At 43.1% G+C, this 16276-nt stretch overlaps 1 protein-coding gene across 1 annotated transcript in view; it reads left to right on the forward strand.

Moving 5' to 3' along the window:
* Nucleotides 1-82: 82 nt before the first annotated feature.
* The window catches only part of FOXO3 (forkhead box O3), a 124968-nt gene continuing 108774 nt past the window's right edge, over nucleotides 83-16276 (forward strand). The window contains 1 exon segment of the mRNA XM_060616325.3: nucleotides 83-1091. Within this exon segment, the coding sequence (XP_060472308.3) occupies nucleotides 474-1091 (618 nt within the window). The 5' untranslated portion in view covers nucleotides 83-473.

The raw sequence follows: 16276 nt of genomic DNA on the forward strand, positions 1-16276 counted from the left end.
GGCGCGGCCCGCGCCCCTCCCCCGCCCCCGCCCCTCCCCCTTCTTCCCCGCCCAGCCACCTAGCCCAGGAGGGACCTGCAGATCTGGCGGCCGCGGCGGCGGGGGGAGGGGGCTGCCCCGTGCGAGCCCGTCGATTCGCTCCGGTCTCCCCCGAGGCCTGGCCAGGGGGCGGTGTCTGCTGCGCCAGGTTCGCGGGACGCACGTCTCCAGGTCTGCCTGCTTCTAGGAGGCGGGCGCCGTGCGGCCGGGAAGCGGTGGCAGCGGGCGAGGACTCGCCGAGGACCGGGCTCCAGCCCGGAATAACGAACTCTCTCCTTCTCTCTCCTCTCGTGCTTCCCCAGGCGGCGGCAGTAGCGGCAGCGGCTCCCGGGAGCCCGAGCCTTCGCGGCGCCCCCGTCCCTCCCCCGCCGCACCCCGCCCCGGCGCGAGAGGAGAGCGCGAGAGCCCGAGCCGCGGGCGGGCGGGCGGCGAAGATGGCAGAGGCACCGGCCTCCCCGGCCCCGCTCTCTCCGCTCGAAGTGGAGCTGGACCCGGAGTTCGAGCCCCAGAGCCGGCCGCGCTCCTGTACGTGGCCCCTGCAGAGGCCAGAGCTCCAGGGGAGCCCGGCCAAGCCCTCGGGGGAGACGGCCGCCGATTCCATGATCCCCGAAGAGGAGGACGATGAAGACGACGAGGACGGTAGCGGTAGGGCCAGCTCGGCCATGGCGATCGGCGGCGGCGGGAGCGGCACGCTGGGCTCCGGGCTGCTCCTTGAAGACTCGGCCCGGCTGCTGGCTCCTGGAGGGCAGGACTCCGGGTCCGGGCCAGCCCTCGCGGCGGGCGCGCTGAGCGGGGGGACGCAGATGCCGCTGCAGCCTCAGCAGCCACTGCCACCGCCGCAGCCGGGGGCGGCTGGGGGCTCCGGGCAGCCGAGGAAATGCTCGTCGCGGCGGAACGCCTGGGGAAACCTGTCCTACGCCGACCTGATCACTCGCGCCATCGAGAGCTCCCCGGACAAACGGCTCACTCTGTCCCAGATCTACGAGTGGATGGTGCGCTGCGTGCCCTACTTCAAGGATAAGGGCGATAGCAACAGCTCGGCCGGGTGGAAGGTGCGTACCCACCTCGGGCGGGCGGCCGGACCCGCCGGGCCTCCTGCGCAGTGCGAGACGCGCCTTCGATTCATCGGAGCGCGCCTGCGGGCGCTGGGGAGAGGGGTTGGCAGCGAGAGCCTCCGCTGTGAGGTTTCGGGGGATCTGTGTGACCCCCAGAGGAGGGGAACCTGGGGTCGGCCGCGGAGGGGGGTTGGGGAAATGAGGCTTCCGGGGAAGCCTCGGGCATGGCCAGGTGAGGAGAGGGGGCAAGGGATGCCGGCGAGGGAAGGACTGGCGGACAGGAGTGCGTTTGACGGATTCCCCGGACTGCGCGGAGGAGGTAGGTCTGCGGCTAACTTCGAAGTAGAAATCACCGTAGTGAGGGTGCGGGAGGGCGCTGCGGGTGGAGTGAGAGGATGTGGGGGAGTGTTTGGGACTTGGTGCCCGGAGAAGCGGTTGGATTTGTGGTTCCCAGTTGGTCACAGGAGCATGGTCGTTGTTACTAGCTGGATGAGCACCCTTACGTCGAAGTTTCTATCTAACGTGTGGATGTTAATTCCCATAGGCATACCGGTCCCATTAGAAAAAGCAGTGGTTGTAAACCTTTTCCTGGCTGCTTGTCTTTCCTTGCCTGTGTTGACATCTTTATTACTTAGAGAGGTTTTCCCAGTAAAGGAGTCTCCAAACTTGAGATGTTCTGGGTCCTGGAATGGGCCAGCCCTTCCACCTTAAGGCGGACTAGCCACACCTGCTGCTTCTATTGAGGCCTGGACTCTGGCGCTATTTGAGGCCAGGTCCAGGTGTGGAGGACTGGGGCCTGGAGCTTCACCTAGCCTTCCCTGGCCTAGGGGAGGGAGATGTAGTGGCAGGACTGGGCCATAATGGCTTCTACCTATAAGTGAACCAGAAGGGAGGCTCTCTACTGTTCCTTTTCAGCCTCTTGGGGCACTGGGCACATGGTAGGGAGAGAGGTGTGGAAAGGCCTATGATGTAATGACTTCCTGCAGTTGGGCATCTAAACAGATTAACTCCTGTGCCCCTGCTGGGCTGCTGATACCCAGCTGCTTTGCTCTTCCTGGCACCTCATTCTCCTGGCCTCTACCCCAAGATATGAATGTGTCATTACCAGGCAAAAGAGGTACATGTGGAGATACATATCACTTATCAGTTGCTTCTATTTGCAAGTTAGCTTTTTTTTTTTTTTAATTAAAGAGGTGGTTGCTTCCTTCCTCAGTCCTTCTCTTCACTGTATCTTCCTGGATTCCAGTATGTGTGTACAGCAAGAACAGTGTAATCTTGGTGGAGAACTGGAGCCCTGGAGAGGAATTTGTGTAAAAATTGAAGAATGTAGTGTGTTTTAAAGAAAAAAGAACTTAGTGTGTTGAGTTTTAATTTGCTTAAAAAAAAACTTGCAAAGTACCTTTTTTTTTTATAATTTCTTATGGCTAGAAAAGGACTTGTTGAGATTTTTTTTTCTTTTTTTTTTAAGTTTATTAATCCTGAGAGAGACAGACAGCGTGAGGGAGGGGCAGAGAGAGAATCCCAAGCAGTCTCCACGCTCTGAGTGCAGAGGCCAGCTCAGGGCTCGAACTCAGGAAACTGAGATCATGACCTGAGCCGAAATCAAGAGTCAGATGCTTAACTGAGCCACCCAGGCGCCCCTTGCTGAGATACTTTAAAAGCAAAATGTGTGCTTTGAAATTATTCCACATATCTGTCTCATTTCCTTTAATGAATGCTGACATTATGAATCTTACATTGGATTTAATTTTAAAGCTTTGCAAAAGAATGCCAGCTGTGTGATCCGAGGGCCATTTACAGAAAGCATGGGAGTGAGTTCCATTTCAAAGCAGTGTTACTGTGATAGCTTTTAAAACTGAATTTCCAAGTGAATAGCAAGGGTTAATCTCAGTGTATAGTGTCAGGAAGGGGTGGGTTTCAAGATCTAAGAAAATGGATATAGGGGTTTGGAATATTTTTCAAATTTCTCACACTTGCCGTGAGTCCTGTATATTTTGAACTTGGTGCAGAGGATCTGCTAGTTAAAAGTTAGCTAGTTAAAGCTAAAAAGTTAGCGTTGGAAGGGTTTTCACATTTCCTATGACTTTCAAGTTTACAAAAGTAGTTTAATTCCACAAATAACATTTCTTGCTATTGTGCTTACAGTTAAAGATGGTAACAGTTTTGATTTTTTTTTTTTTTTTTAAAGATCTAGGTGAGAAAGTAGTATTACCAAAAGTAGCCATGAATTGTGATTCAGTTAATTATATTTTCACGTAGCTTGCAGGACTTACAATAGAGATTTGGGGCCTAGTCATAAACTTTATGGTTTTATGTCCTTAACCTTTTTTTGGTCTCATGCTATCTCATTTCTCTCTCTCTCTCTCTCTCTCTTTTGGTTGGAGTATATTCAGTGCACAGTGTTAAATTAGTTTCTATCTTATCTCTAACATTTGTGAAATATAAATTGAAACTCGAGCCTTAATATGTTTAATACAGTGCATAAAGTAAAATGTCTTTGTGTTTAATGTAAGTAAAATTATTTTTAAGATTTTATACTAGTTCTGAGTATCACATGACAACTTGTGGGGATATCCTTTAAAGATTTTTTGTAAGATGACTTTCATCAAAAGATGCACCCATGCAGGAACTTCCAAATCTTTGATGATGGAGAAAGCCCTTTGAAACTGGGGCTGGTTTCATATTCTGATTATGACTAATAGCCAGCCTTTTTTTATGCTTGTGGTTCAGTGGGGGGTGGTAGAAGAGGGAGGAGGGAGAGGTCAGGAGCTAATTGTGACCCATTTCCCTGCGTCCAAGTTTCAGGAGTTGATTCCTATCACGATTAGTCATTTTGAGAGCAGGCATGTGCACTTAAACCACACTGCTTTCATTCTTAGTTACGCATTAGGGTTTTTAACTTCTAAAAATGTCTAGAATTCAGGTTAACCTCTCCTAGTCCTGTGTGCACATAGGCACAGTATGCAGGGCTTAGGCCTTGCTTTTTTTGTGGCTTTTTTGGCCTGTTGCATTCTGAGATTCTGTCACCAGAATTCTCACCCTAAGATCAGAGAATGAAAGGATTAGAAAAGAAGACATTGGAGATCAGAACTGGGACTAGTGATTTGAAGCCCTGGTTGCATATTAGAATCACCTGGGAGCTTAAAAAAAAAAAGCCGATACCCAGAGAATCGGTTTTAATTGGGCTGGTCTGGGGCTTAGCATTATTTTTGTTTGTTTGTTTTTGTTTAAGTTTCTCAGGTTATTCTAATATACAGTCGGGATGAGGTTTGCAGAGATTGTTCAACTCCCTCATAGGTGAAGAACCTGATTCTTCAAGTTAAGGACTTCTGTAAGATCACACAGCTAGTTAGTACACAGGTAATTAATAGTCGCAGTTCTGGAGATTTGTTCTTTATCACATTATTTTCCTCTTTAAATCGAGGATCTATTTTTTAAAAGTCACTTACTAAGTAACAAGTAGTCTTACACAAGTAAAAGATGCTTTCCTGAAAAGCATATTTGCCTCTCAGTCTAAAGATGTCTTGGTTATTATTTTAGCATCAGAAACAGATGAATATTGATGGAGGCTGAGTGAGTTTCTCATATTTGTATAGCCGTCCAGTGTTGATCAGTATGGGTACTTAGGAATTATGAAGTGATGAAGGTGGCAGAAAAGATAGCATTTTAGCAAAAGGAGGAAGTTCCTGGTTAACTTAGGTTTGAAAGATGCATATTGTGCCAGACAGAAAGGTGATGGCTATCTCACAGGCTCCCTTACCTCAGGCAATAAGTAGAAATGAATAATCAGATGTGGTCACGAGGGGAAAAGGTTACATTTCCTTTAATTCGGATTAAGTTTACTTGTACTGCACCACCCATAATTAAACTGGTTTGTTCTCTCGGTTCCTCCTGGGGAGGGGGGCAGACCTCTAGGACTCCAGGGTTTACCTGTTAAGGTCTATTTATTGCTTATTCACCTACTCACACCCACACACCTGCATTTCCCACGGGGTTAGGGCATGATTGTATCAAGTAGCCGTGAGTTTCTGTGCTGGTTCTCAAAATTTCACAAATGGAGGATCTTGTGTGTGTGATGATTTCTGCTGCTGCTGTGGAGGTTAATTCTGCAAGAGACTAGTCTTCTTTCATGTGACAATGTGTACTCTTACAGCTTCTTCCCAGAGTGAAAAGATGAGGACCCACCTGCCACGCAGTGCTTGTTGATGTTCTTACTGTTCTGGTTCTTTAGATTAATGCATGCAGTTCCTTCCCAACACACTGTGTTAAGAAAATGTCATTTTAACTGCAACTTTTATATTTAAAAAATATTTTTTTTTAATTTCAAAATGACAAAGTTGTGATAATTCCATGTTGGCTTGTAATTCTCCCCTCAGTCACCTTTTGGAGTAACTCACCAAAGGGCCAGTTACAGTCGTGTGTAAGGAATCTGTCTTCTGCTTGGCCCATGTTACCAAAATGCTGTTTTGTAACTTCCTTTGGCAGGACTGTCTTCGTCAGGGATTCTCAACGAATACACTTCCTCTTCCTACAGCCTCAGCACACTAGGGGGACTGGGGGACTGTTTTTCCTCTTTTTCAAAGCTGTGTCATCGACCTCTGAAGTGAAGAAATTGGCCCTTTTAAACTTTGATCTGTGGGCCCTGTAGCAGAGAGAGTCTTTAAAAAAGAAGCTAAGTGTTTGTTTTGATATGTTTATCTCCTTCTTAGAAAATGAAATGAAACTATGCAGACTTATTTTTAGGAGATTTTAGGAGGGTTCTATTTTAAGAGAATGACACCATAGAAGAACATCTTGTAGTTCAACTTTTTAATACGTGTGATTCTTACTTAAAACCTGCAAGATATTTTTATTTAGGAAATTAATGAAGAGTCCTTGTCCCAGTAAAAAGTCATTTATTTGGTCTGGGAAAAGTTTAGCAGATACCATCCATCCAAAGATCTTCATAAATATGCAAAGATAAGACTGTTTAGGTCTGTACATTCTGGCAGGGCACCCTGCTGACCCACTGCTTATCAGATCAGATTCCCAGGCTGGAGAGAATATGGAATTTATTTTGTTTTCATACCTTACTCGTCTTGCCTGGAGGGAACAGACTTGATCCTCTCTTGAGTCATTTTTCTCCCTACCTTTTCCTGTATCACAAATTGAAGAGTCCTGAAGAGCCACTCTGGCCTTTTGCTGCTATAGAAGGAGTTGGGAATGACACATATATAGGTAAGTTAGTGTCCGTGGACGTTATAGCTGGCATACAGTAAGTGACCGAAGATCAGAGAGAGAAAACCTTTTTACCATTTTCATCACATGCCATTTTATTCATGCAACAAACAATCAAAGGCATACCGTTCACAGGGCTTTTTCCTGGGCCTAAGGGATATAGTAGGAGCACAAGTCACATAAGGTTCCAGTTCACAGGATTCATGTTCTATTGGAGGAAGACAAAAAATAAACGTGCAAATCTGTGTTCTACGAACTTGTCATTGTTGTTCATTCACTTTGCCTTTTTTCACATCTGTACTTCTGCTTTCATCAGTACTTCAGCTCTCTGCAGAGATGTTACTGGCAAATTGGAAAGTTGGTGTTGAACTCTGGCTTGGAGCTGGTCTTTAATTCTCTGCCGATCATTTTTTTCCAGCTTGCTTTGGAGATGCAAGGCCACTGTGGCATGGCTCCTCTAGTTTGGGTCTGTTTGGGAGAAGCTGGGTTTTTTCCAGGTCTGCCCAGATTAGGGCACACCTGTGGTCCTGGCCTGATCTGGGATCTCCAGTTCTGTCGTATGGGGCCTGGCCTCCCTCTGGAGTGGAGGTGGAGCCTTGATACAGCTGACTCATCCACATTGCTTCTCGCCTCAAATTTAGAACTAAAAGAGGTTTTAAAGATCATCTAACTACTTCATTTTACAGGTGAGGAGCAGGACAAGAGCATGTGAGTGACTGTTCAGGATCCTACAGCTAGCAGAGATGGAGCTAAGAGTGTGTCCACGTGAGCCCCCGGGAACCACTGTTCTGTAATGTCTGCTGTTAACCATTGTGGTTTCACAGCTGTTCGTGTCATTGCTTCCATTTCTGCAAACTCTTACTTCATTTGCTTGCCTCTGATTCCCCTCCCCCTTCCTTTAGGCTGGTTGTGCTAAAGTAACTGTGTTGCTCTTTTAGCATTCTCCATCAGTGCTTTTAGCTAACCTAAAAGCCCTCTGTTTTAACCCTACTCCACCCTACTGTGCCCACCCCTGACTCCCACCTACTTGCTTTGTCATTTTTCTCTGACTCCTCTTGATTCCCAAGGACAGTGTAAGAGCCTCCAAAGCACAGAATGTGTCTGCCAGACAATAACATATCTGATCCTTGGAGCTGCTTTTTGGATCATTATGTCCACAGCCCATGAAGATAGCCTTGTTCTGGGACTCTTGACACTGAAAGAGATGATGTGATTCGAGAGTGAGGCGATACCACATGTGGAGTCTTTTGGATACTTCTAGCTATGAAGTCTGAGACCTCCTAGCATTGATGTTGCTAGGGTATGGCATAGTTATGAAAGGGTACTCTGCTATCTAAGGCATTTCTTGTTAGTGTCTTATTTCCTCGTGTAGAAGTCCCTGAAAACTTCATTAGTGCCAGTTACTACCCATCACAGAAACTGAGGGGAACCTGATCTTGGAATGACTTCATTTAGAGGAAAAAGTTGAAATCAAGTCTGTTTTCTGTGTGTATGCCCCACCGATGCAGCATCAATATGCACCATCTAGAGAAAGTCACCATGGGATTGTTCAGCCTAAAATTCATTTACCCACTTCTTACAGGAGCAAAGCTGTTGTGTAAGTTGTCCATAATGTTCTGCATTTGGAGGCAGAAGTCCCAGATGGACCTGAAGTTTTATATCCATGGATTGGGAAATAGAAGTCGTGTATGAAGGAGGAAGAGACAGCAAGCACTGTTTGAGATGGATCTTTTAAGGGCTAGTCTGGAGCTCTTCCGAGTTCATGTTTTTGAAATGTGTGGTTAGGCTGTGATTATGATACAAGAGCCCAATTCTGATGGCATCCCTACCCTGACAGACTCAGTGCCTTTAACCATTTTATTCCTGACTGAACAACATTTCTTTCTCAGTATCACAATTTCCCCAGTTGGAAAAAGAAGCACAGTAGCAGGCATCCATAGAGTATTGTGATGTATCCTTCCTTCCTGATAAAACACAAGTGTGTGATTGGTGTATGTTTCGAGCTGGGCTTTTGTAGACAGTGTGTCTTTCAGTTTCCACTCAGGCTCAGGCTTTTTTTTTTTTTTTTTTTTTTTTTTTCTATTATGGGATAACATTATAAAATGAAATGGACTAGGTTCCCTTATGGGCTGTGGTCCTTTCAGTAATTTGCTACTCTAGTAATTGCTTGTGATGAAGAAGCCAGGTTCTCTTCTAGGGGCTCACCATGCCTGGGTGTCAGATGTATCCTCGTCCTGCAGTGGAGAGGCGCACACAGAGCAAGGAAAGCTTGTGGCACACTTGTAGGGGGCAAGGCTGATGCAGGAAGTGACTCCTGCTACAAACAAGTGAAATGCATTAGCTTTCCTCTGGAGTAAACTTACAATAAATCCAACAGAGATGCCTTTGGCAGTTTTAAGTAGGTGTTTGGAATTTCTTATTTTTGTGTGTGTGTGTGTTGGGGGAGAATCCACATCATATTTTTCATTGTGTTTTAGATGTCTAGTGAAATTAATAATTTGGCTCCTGAAGCCATTGAGAATTTACTTTAAATTCAGAGCCAGCAGAGGGAGTACACAGGTCTTAAAGCTCATCTCAAGTGTTTTTTTCCCCATAAAGCCGAAATAATACCTTGATTAAAATAAAAAGGACTGTGATATATAGTGCTTCCATGTAGGTTTATGTCATCAGAAACAGATAATTTGAGGGGTGCCTGGTTGGCTCAGTCGGTTAAACGGCTGACTTTGGCTCAGGTCATGATCTCGCGGTTTGTGAGTTCCGGCCCCGCGTTGGGCTCTGTGCTGACAGCTCAGAGCCTGGAGCCTGTTTCGGATTCTGTGTCTCCCTCTCTCTGCCCCTCCCCTGCTCATGCTCTGGCTCTCTCTGTCTCAAAAATAAATAAAACATTAAAAAAAACAACCGGATAATTTGTGGAGGGGCTGTTAAAAACCTAAGGTAACTTTTTAAAAATTTATTTTTATTAAAAATTTTTTTTTCTTTGAAAATTCCATTTATTGGTATTGATGAACTTTGCTTTACTTTTAGCTCATATGCTAATAACAGCTGCTGACCACTAAGGTAACTTTTTTTTTGAAAGGAAATCTTGGTCTTCTGAGACCCATGATCCACTTTCCATCCCCAAATAGTTAAATGAAAGCACTTTTAACTGAAAAATATCCTTCCCTGTCTTTCATATTTTTTGTTGTTTCACTTCTGATAATATATGTGAGTGTTTATATGTAATACCAAATTTTTCAGAGTATTCAAGTGTCTGGGCTAGTGGAATGTCCTGTGTTTTAGTGCTATTTTGATTGGGACTTCTGATGTTTTCCAAGACTTCACAGTTTCCCACAGGTGAGAGAAAGGCAAAAGCTACATTATTTCTAATTCAGTTTGGAAGTAATAGTCCACTGGCGATTATAACTTTGAATTATTTTTTTTTTGATATTTCTGTAATGCTGTGATTTTGTCATCTCCTTCCCCTTTGCCCCATACTTTGGTGGTGGTGGTTTACTTTAATTTGGGAGTTGTAGTGGGTTGAATGGTATTCCCCCCAAATTCATGTCCACTTGGAACCTCAGAATGTGACCTTATTTAAAAATAGGGTCTTTTAAGGGGTGATGTGGTTAGTAGCCAAGCGCAGCAGGCGTTGCTGGGAGCCACCTGAAGCTAGGAAGAGGCCAGGGACAGTCCCCACCCTGGCATCTTCAGCGGGAGCATGGCCCTGCTGAATCCTTGGACTTCTAGCCTCCAGCACTGTGAGAGAATAGATTCTTGTTGTTTGAAGACCCCGAATTTGGTGATTTGTTATGGTAGTCTTGGGAAACAAACACGAGAGCTTGGAGATGGAAGAGAGGGACAGGCAGGGTTGCAGATAGAGGAGAAGAGTACAAAGTTCTGTTTATTGTTCTGTTCTGTTATTACTGAGATTATTTGCCATATAGCATTGGTTTCAGCTGTACAACATACTGATTCAACTTTGGTGTCTGTCACAAAACGTTCACCACAATAAGCCTACTTGAATTAACATCCATTGGTGCTCACAGTTGCAGATTTCTTTTTTTTCTTGTAATTAGAACTTTTAAGATCTACTCTGATTTTATACCTGGAAGTTTGTGCCTTTTGACCACTGTCATCCATTCTGCCCCTCCCCATTTTAAATTAGATTAAAATTAAAATGTTAATCATTTACAGGCCACTTATAATTTAAATTTCTTCATTCTGCTGTGGGAGACAGAAGGGAGGCATGAATATACCTGATTTCCCAATTAGAACTACTAGAACTTGTTCCTCCTTCCCATTTCTAATATGTCCTGGGTTCCCCCTCATACCCCCTCCTCTGTCCCCCTTGCTGAATTTATTTCTTGAAGCTCATGGAATGGCTGCACGTGTGGAGTGTGGGCTTGAGGTTTCTCTGAAGCCCAGGAATTCTGGCTGAGAGCTTTGGTCTAGAATCGTCCCTCTTTGAGGAGAGAAAGAAAGGAGCCTTGGGTTCTCAGTGGAAGGATCCTTTCTTTCCTCTCAGGGCTTGAGAAGGTAGAGCCCAGTCAGGTCCATTGTCCTTGATTATGGTACTAAGGCTAATCCAGAATCTCTGGAGTCCCCTCAGCTCATCCTGTGCTTGGTTCAGGGACTTTCAAAGTTTCTCATACCTGAGCCTTCAGGCTTTTGTCTCCTTTGTGTATATTTATGTCCCAAAAACCAGTCATCCTAATGAAGCATAGAACATAGAGTGGTTGTCATCGTAGAAGTAGAAACAGTTCTGAAGTATTTAAGAGTGAGAATTGCACAGTTTAACATTCTATTTCAAAATGATATTTTTGGGAAGGAGAGCCCGGAGAGACAGTTTGATCTTTACAACAAAAAGGCATCTTCACAACCACATTCTCAGACCTAGATATTATACTAATTATAATAATAGTAGCTAGGATTTATTGAGCACTTAAGCACCAAATGCTCAGCTAGGTTTTTACATCTAATGTTGATCCTACAAGATAGGCATTTAAATGTAAATCCCAATTTAAAGATGAGGAAATGGTTCAAGGAACTTGAGATCAGACCCCAGGTTTCTTGGACTCTGGAACTTTTTTTTGCCTTTTCTATTGTGCTCTACTGTCTCCTGAGTGTCAGTGGGACTTTGGGTTGGGTGGGGGGTGTACAACAGTAAAATAAAATAGCTGCCATTTCACTTATTTATATTATTCATTTGGCAGGGAGAGTTGAGTTTGTGTGTGTGTGTGTTTTAATTTAGGTAAATTTGACATACAACATTAACTTCAGGTGTATAATGTAGCAAGTCAGTATTTGTATATATTGCAGAATGCTCACCACAAAAAGTCTAGTTAACCTCCGTCACCATTCATAGTTACAGAGTTTTTTTTCTTGTGATGAGAACTTTTAAGATTTACTCTCCTAGAAACCTTCAAATATGCGATACAGTTATTAACTGTAGTCACCATGCTGTACATTACATCCCGTGACTTATAACTGGAAGTTTGTACTTTTAGAAAATAGCTTCCATTTTAAAGGTTGCTGCTGTGTGCCACATCTTTACATATGTTACCACTAATCCTCATATTAATCCACCGGAATACTGTCTCGAAGGCTTGTCTTCCAAGTTGTGGCTGACTGGGGTAACCCCTCTGTGTGCTGGTAGGGGAGTGGACTTGGACCCATGATTTAGGCTCCTTTCCTTGATTTTATTTGCATGAGCTAATAACTTAAAAATTGAGTCAGTGCCTCGACTTTTAGTGGGAGAATAGAAGAAGTGGCTTGAGAATTCTGTCAAAAACCTGCAGGTGTGTGGATTCTCATTTCTGATCGGTCACTGCTTTGCAGGAGCATGGTTTACTCTGCCTCATATACAAAGTGTACTATTTAGAACTAATAGACTCATACATAGTGTATAGAAATCCTTTGGGTTGGACTATTATCTCTGGCAAATTTCTGCCTTGGGAGAACAGGGTGTCTGTGCTTCTATTATGTTGTAGACTTTACCTAAAGCATCTAAAGTAGATGAAGGGAGACGAGACCACCAAGAAAAACAGATTGCAGGGGAACAAAATTTATAAGAAGCTCCTGGCAGCAGTTTGGCTGCTGAATCAGATCTCATAACTAAAGGTATTAAAATACCTTGTGAGGTGTTTGACTCTTTGCTATGCAGGTACTGTTGGGTTTAAAGGCAGGTTGCCAAGACAGAGACTGAAAACGTTGCATAATGCAAGTTGCTGGCCAGGTTAAAGTGTTTATCTCTACTGAAGAGCTTATTGCTTTTATCTTCAAGGTAAAAATATGTATGGGTAGGACCTAAAATGATGGTTTTAATTGGCCAGGGGAATGCAGTACTCATGTGCCCTAAGATAAAATGTGGCTAGCAGAACACTAATCCTACGTGTGTTTGAAAAAACTTCAGAACTCTCAGTTTCATAGTAAAGATAGGTGAGTAGTGCCTGGATAGTGTCCAGAAGATAGACTGAAACACTATGATAAATGTGGAGCCGGCAGAACGGTTCTGCCTGATAACTGAATATAGAGGGTGCTGGGGAGGGTGACGGGGCTGGAGGCAGTTGCAGTAGAAGGTGGCAGTGGCCACAGTGGACTTTTAAAGGTACAACTTGGGTTATCAACCTGAAGTTTAAGGTGGGCATGAAATTATATCCAGTAGAGCTTGTTAGATGTCTCCTTGAAAATTCGTACTACTTTAGAAAGATCAAGTGGACGGCTGAGTCATTAATTCATATAATTCAAATTTCAAAACTGCTTTTTTCCTGAAGTGTCCAAATAATTGATTTTTGAAATATTCCTTTCATCATAAATTATCTAGATAATTGCTTCAGTTTCATATTTCATATTAAGCTCAGCTGAGTGATGTTTAACCCTTCCTGCTCACATTCCTCTTTTTTAAGTTTTAATTTTACTTGATATTTTTTTTTTTTACTCAGTATTTTTAAAAGCTTGATGCATTTAAATTTTTTTATAATACTATAATGGTTTTATAAAGTAAAACTCTTTCTCTGAATGTCTCCATTAGAACTTATCTTGCTGGTAAATTCTTTAAAAATTTTTTACCTAATTTAAAATTCAGTGTTGCTGTAGATCTTCTAGGGTTTTTACCTTATTAGTTAGGATAACTGTCCTGGGGCTTCCTGCCAGCATTTATTTCCATGTCAAGGATTTGTTGTTAAACTCACCTTCTCACCCTTTATACATGTGCATCTTTGTAAATATATATATATTTACCCCCCAGTTGGTAGAATGAGAAGGGATGTATCTTTATTTACTAGTTTTCAGTACAGTCTCATTAACAGCATTAATTTGCCATGTATGCATATACCCATTGTGAAAATAAACAGTGACCCACAGACTAAATTTTCAGCAAGATACTTTTTTTTTTTAAAGTAAACATTGAAACTCTGAACCCAAACATTCTTCTGAATTTGTTTAGAAGAATAATGAGCAGTTAGGTCAGGTGTACTGTTTGTGTAATCCTGAGAAGCCTAGAATGGGTTTATGAAAATTATGGGCCTGATTAATTTAAGGTTTTCTTCGAGCTGATTCCAGGGTGAGTGTGCTTGCTTTGGCACACTTAGATTCTGAAGGTCCTCATAGATAACTTCCTAGGTGAGCTAGTATACAATTCCTTGAAATTAGTGGCCTAGATCAGGCCTTCTATTGCCAACCCTGTCCAATAAAGGTAAGCTTACAGCCTTCTGTTTGACTAGATAGATGCATGTCCTCTGCTGAACTGAAATATCTAAAGCAGTCCTATTAGTCTTCTCCCTTTACAAGAAAGATCCTTATTTCAGGCTGAAAGGCTATGTGTTCTGGGCCATACTTTTGGCTTTACCACATTCAACTTTCACGTTCATTGTTAAGGTAAAATTCGGTGCTTTGATCATAGGTATCAATTAGTAGGTGTTCTTTGGGAGGAGGGAAAGGGTTTATTCTGATGGTCTTATGAAATCAGGGAATGCTTTGAGTTAATTTGTGGGTAATCAGTACTGAATAAGTGAAGTAGCATGTGTTAAATTAGAAAAGTTGTATTAGTGAAAACTATGTCTTCTAAATTGATTTTGAAATAATTACTTAGCAAATGGATGTTTTTAATCAAATTATAGTTCTCATTTTCAAGATGCTGATTTATCCACATCTTAGTTTTCTAATCAGATCAAAAACTTTAAATTGATGAATTGGTTTTTAAATGTTAACACGGTGGAAATACATCTGAATTTTTCTATCTGGGCTCCCAGTGTTTGACCTATTGGTATGAGCAGAGAAAATTTTCACCCAACTTCTGTCTGTATCACCTGCTTTGAGATTCCCTGCTCTGTCCATTGAGCACCAACTCTGTTTTACTGTTTTGCTTCATAATTATGCCTTAAATAGGATCGTAAAGCGTTCAAACTTTTTTTTTCCCAGCTTGTTACCTCATGCATCTAGTGCTAGTCAAGAAGGGAGAGAAGAAAATAACTTGGTTTTATCATCTGAACCACATGATTTTACAACTTTGAAAACTCATTTGTCAGTGTGGTTACTAGGAAGATAATTTCACTTACCAAGTGCTCTGAGAGTTACTCCTTCAATCTCCTTCCTCTTGCCTCCCCTTTAAAATTTTTTAAAAATTGTTTTCAGGGGTGGGGGCTCCCGAGTGGCTCATTCGGTTGAGCATCCAACTCTTGATCTTGGCTCAAGTCCAGGTGGGACTCCGTGGTGTGTGTGGCACCTGCTTGGGATTCTCTCTCTCCCTCTCTCTCTGCACCTCCCCCATGCATGCGCCCCCCCCCCCCCTTCCGAAAATAAATAAACATTAAAAAAATAATATTTAGGGGCGCCTGGGTGGCTCAGTCAGTTGGGCGTCTGTCTTCGGCTCAGGTCATGGTCTCACAGTTTGTGGGTTCAAGCTCTGCGTCAGGCTCTGTGTTGATAGCTGGAAGTCTGGAGCCTGTTTTGGATTCTGTGTCTCCCTCTCTCTGCCCCTCCCCCACTTGCACTCTTTCTCTTGCTCTCTCAAAAATAAACATTAAAAAAAGGTATATATGTATATTTATAATTTTCTTCAGGGGTAAGTTTTTTGGCACATGATTTCAAAGTTGAATCTTTAGATGATTTGTTTGTGAGAAGTTAAGGCTGTTTGCCTTAAGTCTCTAGTTATTAACTCTTCTGAGAAAAAATAGTACATTGGGTTAAAAGGGTTTCTTGAAATATCCTCTGGACTGTTATAAGTCTTTGACAAATGTGGGCAGTTCCTTGATCATATAGCCATTTCTGATTTTTGAACCTCGAACAGCCAACAATGCTGGGTTGATTTTTATATCAGTCTCGGATTCTAAGAGCCTCAGTTTTACCTGCTGCAGTCACCCCCAGCTCTTCTCCCATTTTTTTTCTTTCCTTTTATGTCATTAAGACATTATGTAAAGGGGACTCACTGCCCTTCTTTTTCCCATTCACCTACTATCTCTCTGTGATCTTTCTCCTACATCAGTGATTTTCAACCTCAGCTGCATTTGAGAATCACCTGGGGATCTTTGAAAAACACCTGTGTCTAGGTCCCATCCTAAAATAATTAGGTTAGAATCTCTAGATATGGGGCCTAGGCATCCATATTTTTTAAGGCTCTCAGGAGGCTACAGTATACAGTTAGGGCTGAGAACCACTGTCTTAGAGAAATGAGTTATCAACTATTTTAGAATTGACTTCTAGACCTATTTCTACCTTCTCCTCCGTGGGAAGATTACCAAGTAGAGTTTGCTCCCTGGAAGCTCCATATAAAAGGGAGTGCTGTCTAGTTGGGCTCAAAGAGAACAGTTGGTTTCTAAGACAAGGGCATCATTATTTAACAAACTGTGCTTAGCTAGGATTTCCTCCTCTCTTTCATATAAATGAATGTGGTTTCTTTAATGTTTCCAACTCCCACCTGTTTTTCTAGTTTCCAGTGGACCCTGGTTAACCTATTTTAAAGTTTTCAGGAATTTGCAAAAAGAGATGGT

Source organism: Panthera onca, chromosome B2, assembly GCF_046562875.1.
Source record: "Panthera onca isolate mPanOnc1 chromosome B2, mPanOnc1 haplotype 2, whole genome shotgun sequence".
NCBI classification, from domain to species: Eukaryota; Metazoa; Chordata; class Mammalia; order Carnivora; family Felidae; genus Panthera; species Panthera onca.